Source organism: Syngnathoides biaculeatus, chromosome 13 (assembly GCF_019802595.1).
Source record: "Syngnathoides biaculeatus isolate LvHL_M chromosome 13, ASM1980259v1, whole genome shotgun sequence".
NCBI lineage: Eukaryota > Metazoa > Chordata > Actinopteri > Syngnathiformes > Syngnathidae > Syngnathoides > Syngnathoides biaculeatus.
The window spans coordinates 18,242,188-18,259,431 of record NC_084652.1 but is presented as its reverse complement, the minus strand read 5'-3'; the positions used below and the strand labels follow the sequence as shown (position 1 = coordinate 18,259,431).

At 39.3% G+C, this 17,244-nt stretch overlaps 2 protein-coding genes across 8 annotated transcripts in view; both read right to left on the bottom strand.

Annotated features, from left to right (window-relative positions):
- dnaaf11 (dynein axonemal assembly factor 11) overlaps positions 1 to 3,194 on the bottom strand; it is a 33,083-nt gene extending 29,889 nt beyond the window's left edge. For 4 of the 6 annotated variants that reach the window (XR_009797713.1, XR_009797714.1, XM_061839111.1 and 1 more), the window contains exon 1: positions 2,951 to 3,107. Coding sequence is in view for 4 of the 6 variants with exons in the window: in XM_061839111.1 (XP_061695095.1) it covers positions 2,951 to 3,008 (58 nt within the window). In the remaining 2 variants the exon portion in view is untranslated. Of the gene's footprint in view, positions 1 to 2,157; positions 2,247 to 2,950 lie in introns of all 6 variants that reach the window. The other 2 variants (XM_061839110.1, XM_061839109.1) reach the window with 2 other exon arrangements.
- A 2,639-nt stretch (positions 3,195 to 5,833) lies between these two features.
- LOC133511166 (zinc finger protein 394-like) lies at positions 5,834 to 15,376 on the bottom strand. 2 transcript variants are annotated; one of them, XM_061839845.1, is made up of 5 exons: positions 15,086 to 15,376; positions 12,242 to 12,290; positions 11,974 to 12,171; positions 6,338 to 6,502; positions 5,834 to 6,090 (listed from the first exon to the last, which is right to left on the bottom strand). In XM_061839845.1, the coding sequence occupies exons 1-5, from the start codon at positions 15,374 to 15,376 to the stop codon at positions 6,035 to 6,037; spliced, it is 759 nt and encodes a 252-aa protein (XP_061695829.1). In that variant the 3' UTR covers positions 5,834 to 6,034. The 2 variants fall into 2 exon arrangements, with proteins under 2 accessions (XP_061695829.1, XP_061695828.1); XM_061839844.1 differs by lacking the exon at positions 5,834 to 6,090 and having other exon boundaries at positions 6,362 to 8,553.
- Between the last annotated feature and the right edge of the window lie 1,868 nt (positions 15,377 to 17,244).

The following is a 17,244-nucleotide window of genomic DNA, read 5'->3' as shown; positions in this document are numbered from 1 at the left end:
GGGATCTTCAGCCATTCCTCTTTGCAGAATATCTCTAAATCATCCAGAGACCTGGGTCCTCTCCTTTTCAGCTCACTCCACAGGTTTTCAATGGGGTTGAGGTCTAGGGACTGAGATGGCCATGGGAGGAGCTTGATTTTGTGTCTGGTGAACCATTTCTGTGTAGATTCGGCCATATGTTTAGGGTCATTGTCTTGCTGAAAGACCTAGTGACAACCCATCTTCGGCCAGAGGGCAACAGATTTTGATTTAAAATGTCCTGGTATTTCAAAGCATTCATGATGCCATGCACCCTATCAAGGTTCCCAGGGCCTTTGGAAGCGAAACAGCCCCACAGCATTACTGACCCAGCCCCATACTTCACAGTGGGTATGAGGTGCTTTTCAGCATGCGCATCTTTCGTGGAACGCCAGACCCACTTAGAGTGTTTGTTGCCAAAAAGCTCAATCTTGGTCTCATCTGACCAAAGCACACGGACCCAGTTGAAGCCCCAATACCGCTTGGGGAACTCCAGACGTTTGCGTTTATGATTGTGAGTGAGGAAATGTTTTCTCCGTGCATGCCTCCCAAACAGCTTGTTGGCGTGTAGACAGCGCCTGATGGTTGATTTGGAGACTTTGTGACCCCAGGATGCTACCATTTGTTGTAATTCTGTAACAGTGAGCTTTGGAGATCTTTTGATTTCTCTTACCATCCTCCTCCCTGTGCATCGTGGCAAAATAAACTTGGGTGCTCGTCCAGGCTTGTTTACCACTGTTTCAGTTGTTTTGAACTTCTTAATTATTCCACTCACAGTGGATATGGGCAGCTGGAGTTGAGTGGCAATCTTCTGGAGCCTCTGCCTGACCTGTGAAGGTCGACGCACATCTGCCTCACTTGTATGCTGTGTTCCTTTGTCTTTCCCATGTTGAAGAGTGGATAAGAGAAATGGCCTCTGTGTCACGTCATATTTATATTATATTATTATTATATTTATACCCCAGGAAAACAGGAAGTGATGAATTACTAATGAAATGTTTGTACATAATCTGGTAAATTTTGTACACTACTGTAGAAAGGACAGAAATGCTTCAATTATATTTATTTCCTGGGAATTGTCAAGGGTGCCAATAATTGTGGAACAGGTGATTTAATGAAAAATGTTTTTTTTTATTTTCTTACAATTCATTTGAGTTGAGTTTAGATACATTTTCCTAAAATTTTCAGTGTGACAGTATTCTTCTGCAATAAACTGAAATTATTTTAAGGCTTTTAACACATCTTAACCGGGGGGTGCCAATAATTACGGAGGGCACTGTAAGTCAGTCAAGTAGTAAAGTGTTGGTTAGGCAGTTTCCAATTTAAATTAGATCTACTGTTAGTTACTGTAGTTGAATAAGATATAGTGACTCAAACAAAACTAGTTCATCAACCAACATGCATGCCAGTCATGTCAATAAAATAGTCAGTCAGTCAAGTAGTAAAGTGTTGGTTAGGCAGTTTCCAATTTAAATCAGATCTACTGTTAGTTACTGTAGTTGAATAAGATATAGTGACTCAAACAAAACTAGTTCATCAACCAACATGCATGCCAGTCATGTCAATAAAATAGTAAGCATGTAGTAAAATGGTCCTTAATATAGTAGGTAAAGCATTTAGCTAGCTAGTTGCACAGGCAGTCACTTGCATCGTAGTTAGTTGGCTAGTCAGTGAGTTTTTGAGACAAATAGTCATCAGTTATCAGGCCAGCTCAGTCAAAAAGGGCTTTAGGTAGGCAGTGCTTGGCTGGTCGACCAATCACCTTTCCTGTAGTTCAAGCTTGTCGGGGGTCTAATTCGGCCCATTGGGACAGGACACATTATTTTCCATTTTTAAATAAGTATTCATTCATTTCAGACTCCTTATCATTCGTTGGGTCACGCGCGTGCTGGAGCCCATCCCAGCCGAAAACATGAAAAACTCCTGTCAACATTGTGACTTGGTTAGGTCAGATGTTTGTTTGGGTAGTTAGCGTTGTAGCTAGTTAGTTGGCCAATCACTCGCACTATAGTTTGGCAGTGAATTAGTGAACCAAACAGAGAGTGAGCTGGTTAGCATGTAGACTGTTGAGGCATTTAAGTCACATGGTTCTTTACGACATGATTTTGGTGAGTTGATCAAGAGAAAAAGCCAACTTACTGTAAACCATCTTTCGTCCACGTTAGAAAACGCGTTGCCTTAGAAACCAATGCCGGCTCTGCATTCAGGTACACTGGGAAATACGACAACTGCAAACGCATAGCTTGTGAACTTTCCCAGCAGTATTTCAATACCCTAGTTCTAATGGCTGGGGTGGCTGGGCTCATGATTCCTGGCGTTTTTGTGACATGACATCATGTTCAGTGAAAGGTTATTTGTTATCAAACATATGACTAGGGTCCCCTCCGCCCCCCTCTGCGTCAATGGTGCTTGTAAAGGCCTCCTGGGGGGTTCGCTGCGATGTTAGGGCAGGGGCAACGGCAAATATTTTAAAATGTAATTCCAAAAGAGCCATCCAATATTTTTAAAAAAATAAATACAGCTGTATTCATGCATTTTATGTAAGCCTAGTGGTTAGAGCACTTATTCTGGTAACGCAGGGGTTGTGGATTCGTATCCCACTGGCGGCCTCCACTCCCTGAGAAGGTTAGCGTTACAATGTAAAAATTGTGCCAAACAGACATGTACGTTCATCTGAGATCACACGCTGTGGCGACGCCGAAAAAAGGAGCATACTTTTGCAATGATGACAAAAGTATTTTGTACCATTAATGCGACTTCCCCTCGTCTGTTTTATACATTATTAAATTAAACTTCATGCAGCTTTTGAGACTTCCATCCGTTATTCGTGATTGTAGGTTGGTCTTGATGTTTTTTTTTTTTAAACATGAGGAAGACTTTTCATATGCATACTGTAGGTAGAACCAAACATTGTCAGTACACCAATACTCACACAGTGCAGTTATCCACGCGTTGTGAATTACTATAGTTTCAAAAACATACCCGGACATCTTCTTCTTCTCAAGACTCTTCTCAAAATACAAGTGCACATGTGCTGATATTCCAAACTATCTGAATCTCAAATATTTAAGTTTTACAATTCTAGGGAGTTTCCGAGGTAGAAAAATGCCAAGAAACTTTTTTTTTAGCTCCCTCATAATCATCATTCAAGCAATTACGCTCCCTTTCTGTTCCGGTTGTGTCCAAACCAAACAAGCCTGCTCTCTCTAACTTTGTCTCCAAAACGCTTAATGTAAGACCTTGACCATGTTTGACTAAATTTGTTGAACTGGTGATTTTTTTAAAGTGCACTATGTGATAAGAAAATCAAGTTTGTGAGTACCCAAGTCATATTTTACCATCAGTTACATTTGATTATGAGGTTCTTCACTTGGACTCAATAGCTGTACTATATTTACTTGCCATCCTTTTGTAAAATGTTTTTTTTTTTTTTTAATGAACTACATCAGAGTAGATCACTGTTTTTTTCAATTGGAATAAATATCGATGGTATGTGTTTATACCATGTTTCTGGTCTGCATGTAAACCTGACTACTCATTAAGATTAAAAATATGACTTCTGAAGATACGTAACAAAAGATCAACCTCGATCTTGATCGTAAAATGTACACATGTGTTTGCGTGCATATGTATCAGTTTACAGCACTTTTAGGGGTTAAGACTTGGTTTTATTAGTCTCAGTGCTGTTTTTTCCCATCCATTTAAACACATCCTTAATTCATAGCGTTAAAAGCTTCAAAAACTGATGGCAAGATTGCCAACTACCAACATACACAGTGGAAACTGTCTTCACTGTTTCAATATTCCAAACATTATTACTGATGAGCAAATGAAAAATGATTTACCTAAAAATGATTCTAATTTGAAATTATGATTTTGTTACTAGCAATAGAATTTGATGACAATTAAACAGTCAAAGCAAAGCAAATTTATTTGAATAGTGCATTTCAATGCACTTTAAATTATTAAAAGCATTTAAATACATAAAAACATTTGAAAAAAAGTACAATTAAAACAGCTTTTAGTGTATCACTGAAAAGCGGAAGTACTCTTAAAAACATGAGAGAAAAGAAGAGTGTATTTACCTGGATTTAAAAACCTTCACACTTGGGGCTGACATCACCTCTGTTGGCAACTTATTCCATTTATCATTATTTATTTATTTTTGCAGCATCGTAGCTAAATGCTGCGTCACTATGTTTGCTTTGGACTGTGCACGCCATTATTAGACCTGAGTCAGTCGATCTCAGACCTCTACTAGGTTTGTATTCTATTTGCATTTCTTTCATGTATTGAGGACCTATTTAGTGATTTATAGACCAGTAGCAGAATTTTAAAATCTTTTCTAAAACTCACTGGGAGCCAGTGTAAAGACTTTAGAATTGGAGTTATTTTTTTTCACCGAGCTGCAGCATTTTGAACGAGCTGCAGCTATTTGATGCTCTTTTTGGGGAGCCCAGTCAGAAGACAATTACAATAGCCAAGGCTATTTGAGATAAATGTAAATATTGACCCTAAAGCCAAACAAAATGCATTTGGGAAGCTGTTTAAATTCATGAACATTTTCTCCCCATAACAAATAGCGGAAAAGGAAAAAACAATATTTAAATATTTTGCAACAAACATACAAGTGTTTTTTTTAAGTTAACAAAAATAAGAGGAATTTACTCACCCATCAATGATGCATGTTTTAGGTGTCAAGAACACGTTTTACCATGTTTAACTGTCATAATACAAATGTAGAAAGAAGTTAAACCACTAATATAAAATAATTGAGAATGTTGTGATATGCCTTGGATCAGGATTTGTCCAGAGTCAACTCACAGAACACACACTTTGTACTCACTCTTAACTTTGATTAGACTTATCAGACTATTGCAGTGACAAGATGTCTCTGTACACATGTGAAGTCACTCTTCAGAAACACACCTTGCTTTGCGGCATCATTCTTAATCTTTATAGAGGTCAATGGAATAATACTGCTCTGAGCAAGCATGAGCAGGCCTTACAAGCACCATTGACGGAAAGGTATGCTCATAAATGACCTTTTTTGTTGACTATATGACACCCCATGATTTCCTTTGCGGGGACATGGTGGAACAGCTTTCAAATGTTGGCCTCACAGTTTTGAAGACCGGGGTTCAAATCCCAGCCTTCGTCACTGTGTGGAGTTTGCATGTTCTCCCCGTAATTGTGTGGGTTTTCTCCGGGCACTCTGGTTTCCTCCCACATCCCAAAAAGATGCATTCATTGGAGATTCTAAATTGACATGACACAATTTTGACATGTGAGGATAATGGCTTTCCCAATGATTAGTTGGAATCCTTAATTAAGGTTTAGAAATGGTTTTGATAACCCTTTCCAGACAGATAGAAGTTAATTTCTTTATTTCCTGACTGTTCTGTAATTTCTTTGAATCGTGTCAATTTTTTGCCGCTTCAGAATTGTTGGCTGACTTGATTTTGTTGGGACAGATTGAGTGATTTATTTATTGGACAGGTGTGGAGGTAATCAGTCTTGGGTCTGATGAGTGCCAATTAACAAAAAATTGTGATTAGCCACAATTAATCTATCATTTAACAAGTAGCGCAATTCCTTTTACACATAAGGCATTTCCTTATTTCTCTGATGATTACACACACACACACACACCACACACACACACACACACACACACACACATATATATATATATATATATATATATATATTATATATATATAAATATAGATAATTGATGTAAAACATTACAAATGAATATAATACACAAATGAAGACTAAAGGGGACAATAATTTTTCAGAGCACTGTACAAAACCCATTTAGAAAGCACTTTAATTTTAGGGTTGTGAGTCCACTTCCTGTCTCTTAACGACAAAATATCTCCTGCAAATGTTCTCCTTTGTATACTAATAATAAAGGTTATGTGTAGATAAACATTTTGAATTCTCTTAAGAATCCATTAGGGTAGGTAGCTCTCCTTGCCCACATGAGGGCATAAAGGAATGCTTTATTGCATCACAATGTTTCACACTTGAGCAGCAACATATCTGATGCTTCCTTGAGATTTTGGCCTGCAACACAAAGCACAAATACAAACCCAATTCCAATGAAGTTGGGACACTGCGTTAAACAAAAACAGAGTACAATGATTTGCAACCCATGTTCAACCTATATTTAATTACACTACAAAGACATTTAATGTTTAAACTGATAAACTGTTTTTAGCAAATTACCATTAACCTGTAATTTTATGGCTGCAACACATTCCAAAAGAGCTGGGACAGGTGGTACAAAAGTTGAAGAATGCTCATCACATACCTGTTTGGAACATCCTACACATGAACGGGCTAATTGGGAACAGTTGGGTGCAGTCATTAGGAGCTTCTGTGTAATGTCCAGCTATCTTCGGGTAGAAGGCGGGGTACACCCTGAACTGGTTGACAGCCAATTGCAGGGCACACAGGAACAAATGACCACCATCGCCTACAGTGAAGAAAATAATTATTTGAACACCCTGCTATATTGCAAGTTCTCCCACTTAGAAATCATGGAGGGGTCTAAAATTTTCATCGTAGGTACATGTCCACTTTGAGAGAGATCATCAAAAAAGATAAATCCAGAAATCACAATGTATGATTTTTTTAAAATGATTTATGTGTGTGATACAGTTAAAATGAGTATTTGAACACATGAGAAAACCAAAGTTAATATTTGGTAATGTAGCCTTTGTTTACAATTACAGAAGTCAAACGTGACTGTAGTTGTTCACCGGGTTTGCAAACACACTGCAGGAGGGATTTTGGCCCACTCCTCCATACACATCTTCTCTAGATCAGACAGGCTTCTGCGCTGTTGCTGAGAAAAACAGAGTTTCAGCTCCCTCCAAAGATTTTCGATTGGGTTTAGGTCTGGGGACTGGCTAAACTACACCAGAACCTTGATGTTTCTCACGGAGCCACTTCTTGTTTTTCCTGGCTGTGTGCTTTGGGTCATTGTCATATTGAAAGACCCGCCCACGACCCATCTTCAATGCTCTGACTGATGGAAAGAGGTTGTTCCCCAAAATCTCACAATACATGGCCGCGGTCATCCTCTCCTTAATACAGTGCAGTTGTCCTGTCCCATGTGCAGGAAAAACACCCCAAAACCATGATGCTACAACCCCCATGCTTCACAGCAGGGTAGGTGTTCTTGGAAAGGAACTCATCATTCGTCTTCCTCCAAACACGGTTTGTGAAATTATGACCAAAAAATTCCATTTTGGTCTCATCTGACCATAAAACTTGCTCCAACAGTGGACCTTTTTCACCAAGCTGCTTGGCAATTTGTCCATAACACTTTCCAGCTGTGTGAAGTTGTACAATTTTGTCTCTGGTCTCTTTGGACAGCTCTTTGGTCTTAGCCATGTTACAAGTTTGAGTCTTACTGATTATATGGGGTGGACAGGTGTCTTTATGCAGCTAACGACCTCACACAGATGCATCTGATTCAGGATAATACATGGAGTGGAGGTGGACTTTTAAAGGCGGACTAACAGGTCTATAAGGGTCAGAATTCTAGCTGATAGACAGGTGTTCAAATACTTATTTGCAGCTGTATCACACAAATAAATCATTAAAAAAATCATATATTCTGATTTCTTGATTTTTTTGTTTTAGATTATCTCTCTCACAGTGGTCATGCACCTACGATGAAAATTTCAGACCCCTTTATGATTTCTAAGTGGGAGAACTTGCAATATAGCAGGGTGTTCAAATACTTATTTTCTTCACTGTAAGGGCAATTTAGAGTCTCTAATTTATGCATGTTTTTGGGATGGGGGAAGAAACTGAGTTCCTGGAGAAAACCTTTGGAGACGGGGAGAAAATGCAGACTCCACACAGGCTGGGCTGGAATTTGAAGCCCGATACTCGAACTGTGAGGCCAACGTTCTAACCAGTTGCACCACCATGCTGTCTTATAATAACAGTAATGCTAAAATAATCTTTTACGTTATCACGTGCTGTTGTGACACTTTTTGAGATGCATGTTGAGAGGGTGATGGGCGAGGAAAGTGCGTGGGCACAGCGTGCAGGCGTAGGGCCGCGCCCCGGTGTGGATGTTCTGGTGTGACTTGAGGTGCGCAGACTGCGTGAAACGCTTTCCACACTGCTGGCAGCCGAAAGGCCTCTCGCCTGTGTGGATGCGCATGTGCACTTCACGGCTTTGCGCCGTCGCAAACGTCTTGTTGCACACGCGGCAACCATGGCGACGCCCTCTATCCGCCACTGCCGCCTCGCCGCCTTGGTACTTGAAGGCGGCAATGTCACAGTCAGCTGGCGCTGAACCCGACACGCTGACCATCTTGAGCCCAAAGGCGCCGCTGGGCTCATCATGCTCAAAGTGAGAGAAGGCGACTTGATCAGACACTGGCTCATTCCAAGAGTTGTCGACGTTTTCGGACAGGTGAGGCTCCATCAGAGACATGCTGGGGAAATAAGGCAGCTGGTCGGCAGGTAGCTGAGGATCACCCTCCAAAAGATGGACGTCAGTTTCTATGAGAGACAACATCAGATCCCCACATTTTTAGGTACTTCACATTGATTACTTTTACAATTGGGTGAATCAGGTGGTTATAAAAAATACTACAAGCACCTGATCAAATGGCAGATTTTTGTGGTATAAAAAAGCGAGAGAGATAAATCACACGTGCCACTACTGAAAGTACCTCTGATTAACCCTTAATAAAGTTAGATATTAGAGTAGGTTTTTCCCATCATGGTTGGAAGAGAGCTTCCAGAGCATCAGACTGATCCCATTGGTCAAAGGTAGAATTTCCAAGATTTAAGATAAAACTTTGAACAAAGTGAAGATAGTCAGCATCTTCTTCTTCTTTTCCTTTGGGCTTGTCCCGTTAGGGGTCGCCACAGCGTGTCATCTTTTTCCATCTGAAGATAGTCAGATTAAGTTTAGAAAATGTAGCAAATATAGTCCTGTGACCAAAAAACTGGACATCCCTCTAAAATGGATGAAAAGACCAAAAAAAATAAAAAATGATCAGGGACATTGTTGTATAGGCCAGTGAATTCAAAAATAAACAAATACATATATAAAGAACTAAATCATATCAAACCGTGTGTCAGAAATCATGATATGTATTGAATCATGACCTTGGAGTATCATTATTGCCCTTGAGTTGAGGGTTACTTGGAAAATGTATCGTATTCTATCATTCATGTAGGCATTTTATCATAAAACTCATTCTGAATAGGCAGCTCTCCTTGCCCACATATGAGAGCATGACTGGATCCTTCATTGCTCAGTTTTTTTGGATTCACTAAATATATTTTCCACAACTACTTTCAACTCATTAACTGACAGCTGTTTTTAACAGAGAGTTCCACATTTTAGCAGCCATCATAGAGCAGATTGACTTTTAAATTTTTTTGCACCCGAGTCTGAATTTGATTTTAAGTATGTGCTTGGTGAGTCACCATGGCGACTTGCGCTCAGCAGATGTACGATTGTGCCGAGCACCCTTGTGTAGTTGTTAAAATATTTTTTTTTTGTCAGTTAATCACCAATCCCATATATATCTGTAATAATGTGAATGTTAATAGAGCGTATGTCTGGTTATCCCCCCTCCTTTGCAGATTTTTGTCCCTTAACTATTTTTTATTATTTTGCACAACGAGTGGACATGTTATCTGAGCACATTACCTCTAAATTTCAGTATTGTGCAAGCACGCTGATGCGCCAACGGCCATATGGGAGGTGGAAAATACCTCTATAAAGCTGCAGTGTCAAAATAAAACACAAAGGTGCATCACAGTCTCATTAATTATACTCATGATATAGGGATAGACAAATTAGAATATTCTTAAATGTGAATCTTAATAGGATGCAAAGATTTAAAACTTGTTTACGGCTTTTCGAAAACATAACTACTCATATACCTAATTTCTCTGTGAACACCCATGCATAATACGCACTATTGACTTTTTTAATATTTATTTTGGGAAAAAAAGTGTATAATACTCAAGAAATTACAGTACTTAAAATATTGTGCACTAATATTAAAATATCAGTGTAGTTAAAAAACAACACTATTGTTTATCGTGATAGTTTTTGAAGGTCAGAAAACTGATTTCACAGTTTTGAGGAATGCAGATACCTTCGTGCTCTTTGCAAAGCCTAACTCCCTCTCTGAAGCTGAAACTAAAAAAAAAAAGATAACTCCTTCACAGTTAGTATATTTCCAGAATCAGAAGATTCCCACCTGGTACCTAGCCATCTGATGCAGTTTGCTTGTGAATGTTTTTTAGTAAGAGAAACAGCTTGCTGCTTTTAGCAAAACTAGACATCAAATTACTTACGTTTTTATCTCTACAATTAAAGCTCTTTGACGAGACGCCACCACCTGACTCAGCTATCCTAAAACGGAGCCCGCTGCTTTGCCAACGTAGACAATCCAGCCATTCTGCGAGTTCCTACAGTGGGTTGTCCGTCAAGCAACGAGTTTCTCCAAGAAATACCACTCAAGTAATTGCGTAAAAAGCATAAAATGTGAGCATCAGTACCATGAAGCTGCCAGCGCACAAACGTGCTGCTCCATATGTCCAAATGTTTCACAGCAAACTCATTAAAATCGCTGTTTGTGACTGATTGATGTGTTTTGATTAACACAGAAATATTACCTCACAGGAGGCTACCCGGTGCTAGCATGCTAGCCCCTAAAAGTGCCCCCACTTTATATCCAGAAAAAGTTGTAATTCCTACGCCGTTTAGCTTACTTAGATGTAAATACCCTCAAATTAAAGATGAACGTCTGCAGTGAAAGCACATTTTACTCATTTAATAGTTATAGACCTGATCCTGAACATGTATCAGTCCTGCTGGTAACATTAAGAGGAATGACCTTTGTGCATCATTAATGTATGATTATCAACAGTAGACTTTTATTGAGCCGAGGCGCGGCTTTGATCAAATCATGCAACAAATACATTACAAAAAGTAGAACTGCACGAAGATGGCCAAAATAATCACAATTATTTTGATCAATATTGTAATTGATGATTATTCATTGAGGGAAAATTTAGGGAAAATTATTTTTTATCGCACTGCTTGCAAAAGAAAAACAATATGTGACAGTTTTAATGCCAAATTATTTTTTTAAGAAGAATAAATGAGAGAGAATCATTTTCTCCGGGCACTTGGGTTTTCTCCCATATCTCAAAAATATGCATTAATTGGAGATTCTAAATTGCCCAAAGGTGTGATTGTGGGTGCCACTGTTGTCTGTTTCTATGTGCCCTGCGATTGGATGGCAACCAGTCCAGGTTGTAGCCTGCTTACTGCCCGAAGATAACTGGAATAGGCTCCAACACTCCTACGACCCTTGTGAGGATAAGGCACCAAAAAAAAAGCTTGTGATGGATGGATGGATGGATGGATGGATGGATGATGGATGGATGGATGGATGGATGGATGGATGGATGGATGGAATGGACCCAGGCAGTCCTCTGTCTGTACATGCTTTCTTGACTTCAATGTTTGATGACACAATCGTTTCCGCTCATAAATATAACAGTTTCCAACCAGAGCTCTAATACAACATAGAGCTTGTTAATCAATGTGTAAAAAGAATCTGTGCAAACTAGACAGACCTCGATCTTGATAAATGAGTTGAGGTTGACATCGCTGTTTACATGTCATGAGGCTGCTCCGATTAAATGTAGCCTACATGTATAGACCTGATTGGAATAGATTACATCACATGCAAACCACTGACCAGAAGTCTTCAATTGTTCTGATTTCATTCTGAATGACAACAGTCTTCATGCTAACCTAGCTATTGTCTCTTTTTTTTTCCTGCATAGCTTTCAGTTTTGTCAAGAAACTGAAAACATAAACAAGCTAAACATGTTTTTAAAGGTGCTACATGAAAAAAAAGTTATGAATGTTATGTGACACACCTGACGCATCTGCGGCAAAGTCATCCGCAGGTAGTTGTGCGGAGTCCAACGGGTACGAGGTAGCAATGTTATGTACCCTTGTGGGGCTGGACTTGTCCTTCTGTAGCCCCTTTCGCTTCCTTCGCCGGCTGGGCAACGGTGCAGCGATGTCCTCAGTGCTGTCCTCCATAGCAACCACCGACACTGCATCTTCTAAATCTAAATCAAAATGTAAACATCAGTGGAAATCAGATTAAGCTCCCCCATATTACAAGATATTATCCCTCACCTTTCTCACAATCGGAGTCTTCATCCTTGATCAGAACTACGTCAGGGAGCTGAAAAACAAAATAAATACGGACGATATACAATTATTACACAAACATGTTTTCCAGTACAAAGTATACAGTAGGTAGGTACATACACTATTCACCCAAAAAAATAAAAAATTGACTTTTAGATGAAATTTCAGGATGGACCTGTATGAAATTGTATATCCTGTGTACCTTGCCATTCCTGTACTTTTGGAAGAGACTGAATATCCTGTATCCAGTACTGTATATTAATGTTCTTATTTTATATTTTGGCCAATATATCAGACTGTTTATATATATATATATATATATATATATATATATATATATATATATATATATTTTTTTTTTTTTTCCCCCCAATATCAGTATCTGCCCCAAAAATTGGTCAGGATCAAATAAAAACATTTAATACGGAGAGCGGAGAATTGTGATACACACTAATACACAGTGATGCATGGACTCTAACTAGCTTGTGTACTTAACTTATCGCCATTGGAACACAACTCCAACGTTAAACAGAGGACAATGAAATATTTAAAATGCATCCCGGGTTGGACTTCTCTAGAAAAAACATTTTGACAGACGTGTCATAATAATTCACACTGTCCAAACAGTGGCACTTGTCTTCATCCTTTATTTTCTCAGAAAAAGACAAAATATTGATTTTTACACTTTCCTAAAAAGTGTAAAGATGAATTATTATTATTTTAACATTTAACTGAACTGTTTTCATTTTTATACAAGCAGTCATCATATTACTCAGTTTCTGTAAAAATGTGTTCTAAAAGCTGCATGTTTAAAATACGTATTATGTTTTCTTTAATGTTCCTAACCAGGGCTGCAGCTATTGAATAGTTTAAGAATCAACTATTTTATCAACTATCCCATGGATTATTCACTGATTCCACTTATTAAACAACCACACGGAGACAAATTATGGGATGCAGATACTATTTTTGTCCACTTGGGGTCACCATCCTCACAATCTACACTGTAGGATCTGTGACTTTGAAGTTGTGCAATTTTAAAAAGGCGTGGGTTGGCCTGTTGAGTGACGTGGGAGTCAGCGAATGAAATCATAGGGTCGGCTGGCTATTAACTTGCTAACCTATGAAACATTTTGTGTGTTGAGTGAGTGAGCATCATTCATAGGCATGTGCTTGTTCCTTTTTTGTTTTGTTACTGTTTGCGCAACAAATATATTCACATTGCACAGGTAGTTCTGTCTTATCGTTGACCAGGGCTCAAAATATTCGGTATCTCATTGCAAAGTGCGACATAAAATGAAGTCTTTGGCGATGAAGTCCTCACTTACCATTGCTAAAAATTGCCATGCAGATTTTTAAAGATCACACTAAAACATTTTTTCTGAGTTGTTACCAACTTTCAAAACCAAGATTGAAGTGGTTATTTCTCATAACTCAATGAAAAAACAAGTGTGGATGGTTGTCAGAAATGAAAAATTGGGTGGCAAGCAGAGGTAAACAGCTAGGCGATTGATTTTGAGTCGTCAAAAGCAGAGCTAGTGGATTGATACAAGAGTTCCTGCTTTCCAACTAAGGGAAACTCCTTTTTATACATTACTTTACTTGATCAAAAGATGAAGGGTTCACATGCAACACCAGCTAAACCAATCAACTTCTTTTGTGGTAAATTGAGTTTTTTTCTGGAGAGATGTACAAAGGGGTTCATGTAGCCAATTTCAGTACTCATGGAAGTGGATGCGTCATGGAATAAAATACAAGATTTTAAGAAATCAAACTTTAATAGTGTCCACCATTTGCGGAAACACTAGAATGGTGGTTAGCTGACTCGCGAAAAATCCAGTTTTAAAACTCGCAATGCGTAGGCGATATGGTGTTTTGCGGTGGTTTGAATTGACAATGTTATGAAGGATAGACACTTGGGGCTTCTATCTCGATTTTTTTGAAAATGGCGTTTAGCTGTCTTTGCCCTGAACTCTTAAAGTGTTTTGAATTTTCGAGTAGAAACGCATGAGAGCCTAAAATTGTCCTGTAACCCAATTTTGAGTTCCAACAATGCAATTGAGTACCACTCTTTGGAATATCATTTTTGGGGAACAATTGTATTTATTTGATTAAAATAAAATCATTTTCATCAGCAGATAAACTATCCAGTTGATCAACTTGCATTAGTGATTCAAATTACTCAACTTCATTAACGATGAAAGGCCCGCGACAGGAAAGTGATGATTTAAACATCTCTCATCATTCTTTTGTTTCAATGGTGGCCTGGAGGTGCAAAACCAAAACAAAAACAAATTGTTTAAAACTTTTATTTTTCAGGAAACAACTTGGGAAAACCCCAAACCCTTTTCCATTTAATAAAAATAATAATAATAAAAGCAGGAACACTTCTGGCTGTTGGCTTTTGTTCATTTGTTTCCTGAAAGATAAGTGTTTCAGAATTTTTTAATTGTTAAGCACTCCCAAGCCACCGTAGTTTTCATACAGTAAATATTTTTGATACACAGTGATGAGAATAATAGGAGTATAGGCTTGGGAACCGCTTTTATTAGTGTATTATGGCGGCCCTTTTAGGGGCTACTGCGAGGTAAACAGGTCCAGGCTGTGATGTTACGGTTCAACTGGCTCTGATTCCAGTTGTGGCCCTTGGGTAACGTTCGACCAGTGATCGCGTTCTTTCTGACTAAAAATTCGTCACAGCTCGAGGTACATTTTTTTTTTTTTTTAATAGCTGTGTATGGGTTGAGGTTTTCACTAACCAAGTTAAACACAAGATCTCGTTTGCGATTCCCGCCCGCTCGACTAGAAGGTATTGTTATCATTTCTTACAGGAGCCCCTCCGCCGCTGTCGTCCCGCTGTTCTTCCGGCTCCTCTGAGGAGTCCTTCCGTGGACCGCCCGCAAGGCTTCCGCGGACCACGACAGATTCGATGAGGCTTAGTCGGCTCCGGAGCTCTCGGTTCTCCTGCTGGCTGCGGATGACTTCTTCTCGGAGTCCGGCCAAGCCTCGCTCGAGCAGCTCACAGATGTCCAGCACGGCTGCCTTGCTCAACGCCGCCATGATGACGCTGAGCTGCTCGTGGAGGACTTGAGACGTCAAAATGAGAGACATTTCGGACATTTTGGTTTGGACCCTATCCACACGATGCCGAGGTAATGAGCACAGCCGAAACCACAATTAGAATCTCTGTCTACGGTAAGATGCAGGGAAACCCCCCCGGCAACCAGCCAGCCAGCCTTTTGCTGTCACTTTCGTAAATAATACAAAAGTTCCACTTCCGGCCCAACCGCGTGCCTTTTGAAATAAAATCTATTATTAGAAAAAAAGCCGTCTGTTATGATGATGGTGATAATATTCTTAAAACAATTTAATCATTAATAATGATAAAAAAACAAGAATAAGTGATTACTAAAGACAATCAAAGATAGTTATTAGTATTGAATCAATGCTGTTGCATCCTTCTGTTGACTCAAAAATAAAAGAAAAGGTCTACTTCTTAGTTTATTTCCCACTGAATTACTGACCTTACACAATTAAAGCTTTCCTATGATTAAAAATGTCAATTATCGTCATCTAAATCATCCATCCATTTTCAGAGCCGCTTATCTTCACGAGGGTCACAGGAATGCTGGAGCCTATCCCAGCTGTCAAGGGGCCTGGAGGCAGGGTACACCCCAAACTGGTTGCCAGCCAATCACCGGGCCCATAGAGACAGACAACAGTTTCACTCACAGTCACACCTAAGGGCAATTTAGAGTCTCCAATCAATGTATGTTTTTTTGGGAATTGGGAAGAAAACGGAGTGCCTGGAGAAATCACAAACAGGCACGGAGAGAACATGCAAACTGCACACAGGCAGGGATGGGTTGTGAACCCCAGTCCCCAAAACTGTGAGGCCAACGCTCAAACCAGCTTTGCCACTATGCTGCTCCATCAAAATCATAATACAGAAATTGATGGGAAGGTAATTTACCTGCCTTCGTATTGACTCACCAAACAAAGCACCATTTATACTTTCGTCTCCATTTCCTAACCAAACAGATCATATCGCAAAATAATGGCCATTAGAAACTAAAAGCCTCCTATTTAAGATCTATGAGGCGTTATTTTGTACGGAAACATATTGCTGCCACAACAAAAACTGGAAGCGTACTGCTGCCACCCCAAAAAAATCCTGTTTTCCTGAACAAAGCTCTCAAAATAAAATTACTCAGGAAAAACAGGGTTTTTGTGTGTGTGTGGCAGCAATACGTTTCTGTAGCAATTAGCTTTCGTAAGTTTTGGCTGTTGTTATCGATAAATAAATTAAAAATACAGGACCTTTTTCAGTAAATTAAATATTTTTCATTGACTGTAAATACTTGTATTTGATTAGGATACTTGTATTTGATGTGGAATTTATGTTATCAGCAGTTTATAGATTCAAACAAGTATCAGTTCTCTGAAAGTGATGGTCAGATGATGGCCCCTTATTTTTTTCCACCAGAGCTGCACATTATTCTACACCCAAAAATATATATTTTTAATTACTGTACTAGTTTTTTCAAATGCTTGGAATAATGTCAACTGGGAAAACTTGGAACACATTGTTCTTCCATCCATTTTCTGAGTTGCTTATCCTCACAAGGGTCATGGGAGTGCTGGAGCCTATCCCAGCTCTCTTCAGGCAGGAGACTGGGTAGACCCTGAACTGGTTTTCAGCCAGTAGCTGGACACATAGAAACAACCATTCGCACTCACATTTGCGCAGACTCAATATGGGTAATTTAGTCTTCAATTAACCAACTGTGCATGTTTTTAGGATGTGGGAGGAAACTGGAGGACTCGGAGAAAACCCACGCAGGCGCTGGAAGAACATACAAACTGCACACAGGCTGGGCCGGGATTTGAACCCTGGTCCTCAGAAATGTGAGGCATACTCTCTAAACAGTTTTCCACCCTTCCACAAGGGATGTTATGTAAAACAAATAAAAACAGAATACACTGGT